Source organism: Haplochromis burtoni, unplaced genomic scaffold (assembly GCF_018398535.1).
Source record: "Haplochromis burtoni strain Fernald_Lab_line unplaced genomic scaffold, NCSU_Asbu1 Contig_2375, whole genome shotgun sequence".
NCBI lineage: Eukaryota > Metazoa > Chordata > Actinopteri > Cichliformes > Cichlidae > Haplochromis > Haplochromis burtoni.
The window spans coordinates 1,818-8,277 of NW_024584736.1; the positions used below are offsets into that span (position 1 = coordinate 1,818).

A 6,460-nucleotide genomic window follows, 5' to 3' on the forward strand; every position below is an offset into this window, starting at 1 on the left:
AGGCTCTTGAGGAATGACATTTTTTCATTCATGTAATATATTCAGGCCAACTCCACAAACTAAAGCACTGCATGCATTATTAGCCTCACAAATATGAAGCCTAAAATATTGCATTCGCTCTCTAGTGGCTTACTACAGTACAGGTAATGTGAGTTACTTGATGTTATGTTTATGTCACTTTAGTTACTTTATGAGAGCATCTGGTCCTCACAGTGTGTGCTGATAAAATTCTGGTCCTTGGACAAATGTAGTTGATAACCCCTGATCTATTTAGACAACATTTATCATTAGTAATATATATGTAGAGGACAATACTTGATGTAAAGCATTTAGGCTTGATCTTCATCAGTTGTAGAAAAGTTATTCCAGGATTGTTTCTATAACATTTGGTCCTGATTTTATTCGGAAGTGTCAGCTGTTATAAATAAATTGAACTGTATGAACAAAAAGTCAATTATGGTTTCAACGTCAAAATTAAAGATGATGGCTTAATGACACGAGACGCAAGGTCATTCTCATTTGTTAAAAACTTAATAATGTAAAAAAGAATTCCTGTGTTTTTTGTGATGCACGAATACTTGTTGTTGAATTGAAGAGAAGGTGTGGTAAGGTGCTCTGACATAGTGATTTGACGAAAGAAGAGTTGAATGTATGAATGATCATGCTGTAAAAATGTAAACACACCCAAACCTGATGTCACCTGTTCAGTATATAAAGTGCAGTGCTGCTCCTCAGCTTCAGTATCACAGTCCAGGCGAAACTAATCTGCAGAACTGACCTGTTCATCACAATGAAGCTGCTGTTTTCTCTGTTTCTTCTCTGGGCACTCTCCACCACAGGTAACTACACTCATTTCACCTGCAGGTAGAAGAGAGTCTAATTTAAAGCTTTAAATCTTTTATTTAAATCTTACATTGTAATTTTTTTCCAAAGTTAGTGAGTAGTATTGACTCGACTGTAACCTGCTGTAACCCAATATGAACTTTCAGAACATCTCATATTTGCTATATATTTAAATTGTGATGATCATTTTTGTGTTTCTCTCCTGATTGCAGCTGGAGCCCTCCAGTGCCAAACCTGCACAAATTCAGCATGTTCAAGCACAGCACTACTTACATGCTCCTCATCGGAACCAATGTGTGTTACAGCTACCATTCTAGGTAATGTTTTCTTCATATCATATTTCATATTTTCACCAAATTACATCCCCTGTGAAGCTATTTGTGTTCCATCAACATTAACAAACTGCACTTTGAATTTGTAGCTACTTCATCTGGAACTCCGGTCACACAAATCTACAAGGCATGTGCATCTTCCTCCCTGTGTCCAGCCGTAACCTCTCAGACATTTTCAGTCGACCTGGGTTTTCAAAGTGCTCTGGCTTCTGCTCAATGCTGCAACACAGATAACTGCAACTCAGCAACTCTACCAAGTAAGTTAAATACTACGTTGCTCATTGATGACAAAAGAATAATATAAAGAAATAAAAACAATAATCTGATGTTGTAAGAGTCTCTGTTCTGAAATGAAATGGCCTCCTTTTGTGTTTCAGATCCTGCTTCTCAGTCAAATAATGGTGGAGTATGCAACTTTTGTGACCCTTCCACTGGTCAGTGCTCCTCCACATTACAGTGTCAGGGAGTGGAGAACCAATGCTTCCAATCAACCAGTGAGTCTTTATGTTGTATCAGTTGTGTCATCGGTTTTCAATCAAAGATGATTTCAAATTCTTTTGTGATACATCTGACATATAAAAGAGCGGAAACTTTTACCCTAATTTATACTAAATGTTATCCTTGGGTGTGAAAGTTACTGTGATAAGATTTTAAATTTCAAGCCTGGAAGTCAGACAAACACATAAACTTTTTAAAAAGCTGTTAAGTTGTTTTTTGCATGAAATATATTAAGCTTCCTGGAAAGTAGCCAATTTAAAACATATCCTGAAATTCTTCTTTTTGATCTGCAGTCAAAAGCGGCACCAGCACGTATCCAGGTTACGGCTGCGCATCTGCAAACCTGTGTGCAGCTGCTTCAAGCCTGGGTTCTCTACCTTTCATGCAGAGCGTTGGTACAGTATCAGGTGTTGCCTGTTCTGCAGCACCAACTACAACTGCTGCCCCAACTACAACTACAACAACCACCACCACCCAACTACAACTACCACCCCAACTACAACTACAACCACCCACAACTACAACACCACCCACCCAACACAACACACACCCCAACTACAACTACAACCACTGCCAACAACTACAACCACCCCAACTACAACTACAACCACCACCCCAACTACAACTACCAACCACACCCCAACTACAACTACAACCACCACCCAAACACTACACACCACAACACACCACTACAACCAACCACCCCAACTACAACACACCACCCCAACTACAACTACAACACCACCCCCTACAACTACAACACCACCCCAACTACACTACAACCACCACCCACAAACTACAACCACCATCCCCAACTACAACTACAAACCACCACACACTACAATACCGCAACAACTACAACCAACCACCCCAACTACAACTACGCAAACTACAACCACCCCAACTACAACTACAACCACCACCCCAACTACAAGTACAACCAGCCACACACAACCACCACCCCAACTACAACCACCGCCACAATACAACTACACCACCACCCCAACTACAACTACCACCGCACACACACACCACCCACTACAACTACAACCACCGCCACAACTAACAACCACCACCCCAACTACAACTCCAACCACACCCCACTACAACTACAACCACCACCCCAACTACAACTACCAGCCACAACTACACACCACCCAACTACACCCGCAACTACAACACCACCCAACTACAACTACAACCACCACACTACAACCTACACCAACTACAACTACCCAAACTACAACCACCACCCCAACTACAACTCAACCAACCAACCACAACTACAACTACAACCACCGCCTCAACTACAAGCTCTGCAGCTACAACTGCTACATCAACTGCAACAACTGCCTCTACAACCAAAAGTGATGCTTGTTCTATCAGACTGGCAATGATCCATCTGCTGCTTGGACTTCTTCTCTTTACCTTTCATTAAAGTCCCGAATAACACAAAAACAAACAAAAGAACATATGATGCTTTAACAAGACTCAAAAACCTTTTGGATATTGACCTTGTGTTTACAAACCACTGTTAAAGTAAAGTCAATGAAAAAAGGTGATAGAGTCTTGTTGAAGCAGACTTGGAATAAGTATGTATGACTTCTTTGTATGTTGTCATGATGGACAATTATGTCCATTATGTAAAATAATATAATAATATAATCATAATGCTAAATGTGTGATAATACTGAATCCTTTAGGAATAACAAAGCATGCTTTGGAAATAGAAGAAAGAAGGAGATTTCTATTTCTTATTTATTCATTTATTTTGCTTTGTGCTTTTTATTTTCTGCATTTCTCTCTCTCTAATCTGATGTATATTACTAGTGATCAATGTTGAATCTGCAAGGGTGGCATGTGCCCACCTAAAATTAATCTCTTGCCATCCCTAGTGGAACCCACGTTTTGCATATGACAGTGTTGTTTATTAAAATAAGCTAGCATTAACACTTTGAGCCTAGCTATAGTTAACATTGACAGAGTGAGCAATACAGTAAGTTTGCACCTCCTCTTGTCAGACCTGCAGGGTTTAAGCTTGTGGTGTTCTCCTCTGTCTTGTGGCAGACAAACTATTTTTTTTGCACTGGCACAAATAATTTGTGTGGCATCTTACTGTGACACCTGATTGTTGTCTAATTTTTGTTTTAGTAGTTTTAAATAGAGTTACAAAAAACCAGATGCATTGCCTGCATTTTTGGTAAATAGTTGTATAGAACTTTATTGTTTACAAAATGTGGGTGTAGGTCTTTAGAATTTAGGAAATTTCTGTAGATCTGCCCCTGCTGATGATAAAGATACAATAAAGCCCTTGTCCTATATCCTTCTGTGTTTCAGTGTTAAACTGGGAACATTTCTGACATATGCTGGTATAGATTAATTTGGTGGTGTGGAGGCTGCTGCTTACAATCCTCTGTGTAGTTTTCACAACCGCTGGCAGAGTCATCTTCTTTGCCATAGAGCAGATTATTACTCATATTAAATACATTTTAATAGAAAAAAAGAAAATAAAAATGTACATTTTTGTAAATTCCTTAGACATAACACTAGTATTTGTATTTATGTACTGCACAAAAACATTAAAGAAACAATTTGAAAATGCCCCATCTCAATGGGATTTTTTTCCTGTATACAGTGGGGCAAAAAAGTATTTAGTCAGCCACCGATTGTGCAAGTTCCCCCACTTAAAATGATGACAGAGGTCAGTAATTTGCACCAGAGGTACACTTCAACTGTGAGAGACAGAATGTGAAAAAAAAATCCATGAATTCACATGGTAGGATTTGTAAAGAATTTATTCGTAAATAGGGTGGAAAATAAGTATTTGGTCACCTCAAACAAGGAAAATCTCTGGCTCTCACAGACCTGTAACGTCTTCTGTAAGAAGCTTTTCTGTCCCCCACTCGTTACCTGTATGAATGGCACCTGTTTGAACTCATCATCTGTATAAAAGACACCTGTCCACAGCCTCAAACAGTCAGACTCCAAACTCCGCCATGGCCAAGACCAAAGAGCTTTCGAAGGACACCAGGAAAAGTATTGTAGACCTGCACCAGACTGGGAAGAGTGAATCTACAATAGGCAAGCAGCTTGGTGTGAAAAAATCAACTGTGGGAGCAATCATCAGAAAATGGAAGACATACAAGACCACTGATAATCTCCCTCGATCTGGGGCTCCACGCAAGATCTCATCCCGTGGGGTCAAAATGATCATGAGAACGGTGAGCAAAGATCCCAGAACCACACGGGGGGACCTGGTGAATGACCTGCAGAGAGCTGGGACCAAAGTAACAAAGGTCACCATCAGTAACACACTACAACGGCAGGGAATCAAATCCCGCAGTGCCAGACGTGTTCCGCTGCTGAAGCCAGTGCATGTCCAGGCCCGTCTGAAGTTTGCCAGAGAGCACATGGATGATACAGCAGAGGATTGGGAGAATGTCATGTGGTCAGATGAAACCAAAGTAGAACTTTTTGGTATAAACTCAACTCGTCGTGTTTGGAGGAAGAAGAATACTGAGTTGCATCCCAAGAACACCATACCTACTGTGAAGCATGGGGGTGGAAACATCATGCTATGGGGCTGTTTTTCTGCCAAGGGGACAGGACGACTGATCCGTGTTAAGGACAGAATGAATGGGGCCATGTATCGTGAGATTTTGAGCCAAAACCTCCTTCCATCAGTGAGAACTTTGAAGATGAAACGAGGCTGGGTCTTCCAACATGACAATGATCCAAAACACACCGCCCGGGCAACAAAGGAGTGGCTCCGTAAGAAGCATTTGAAAGTCCTGGAGTGGCCTAGCCAGTCTCCAGACCTCAACCCCATAGAAAATCTGTGGCGGGAGTTGAAAGTCCGTGTTGCTCGGCGACAGCCCCAAAACATCACTGCTCTCGAGAAGATCTGCATGGAGGAATGGGCCAAAATACCAGCTACTGTGTGTGCAAACCTGGTAAAGACCTATAGTAAACGTTTGACCTCTGTTATTGCCAACAAAGGTTATGTTACAAAGTATTGAGTTGTATTTTTGTTATTGACCAAATACTTATTTTCCACCCTGATTTACGAATAAATTCTTTACAAATCCTACCATGTGGATTCATGGATTTTTTTTTCACATTCTGTCTCTCACAGTTGAAGTGTACCTCTGGTGCAAATTACTGACCTCTGTCATCATTTTAAGTGGGGGAACTTGCACAATCGGTGGCTGACTAAATACTTTTTTGCCCCACTGTATCTCTCAAATAAAAGACACATTTAAAATCAAAGTGAAAAAATTATGCTGTAGGCTAGTTCATTTTGCAGACATTTCAATGCAGTATTAGTATCAGTATCAGTAGTTTGTACAACCCCCATATATTTTTTGCATACAGGTATAGTAGAATAGCTTTAATTTTGTTTTGTTTTATTAAACTTGAGTATGAACTTATACAACATGCAGCAAGATATTTGAGAAAAATAACGTTTTATTGTTTATAAAATACGTTATAGATTTATATCTATATCGGCAGATATCCAAATTTATGATTCAGTATCTGACATAAAAAAGTGGTATCGTGCCATCTCTAGTTTGTACAGCGCCCATGTGCTTGTATGCATGCTTGTAATGTTAAGACATGCTTGGTCCACGGCATCACTGAGATGCTGCGTGAGGCTAATAATAATGCTGAGGCTGGGCATTGACGGGCACCAGGAGGAGCCAGGATGTACAGCAACAGAGCAGGGTCTGACAATGGGCCCAAGGATTTCTTGATGATACCTAATAGCAGTCAGGCTGCCGTTGCCT

The 6,460-nt window shown here is 40.5% G+C and overlaps 1 protein-coding gene across 1 annotated transcript; it reads left to right on the plus strand.

Moving 5' to 3' along the window:
- Positions 1 to 762: 762 nt before the first annotated feature.
- LOC102313559 (integumentary mucin C.1-like) lies at positions 763 to 2,739 on the plus strand. The gene is made up of 5 exons (XM_042217632.1): positions 763 to 839; positions 1,056 to 1,160; positions 1,265 to 1,432; positions 1,553 to 1,669; positions 1,967 to 2,739. Exons 1-5 carry the CDS (start codon positions 791 to 793, stop codon positions 2,737 to 2,739), a joined length of 1,212 nt encoding a protein of 403 aa, XP_042073566.1. The 5' UTR covers positions 763 to 790.
- The last annotated feature ends 3,721 nt before the right edge of the window (positions 2,740 to 6,460 follow it).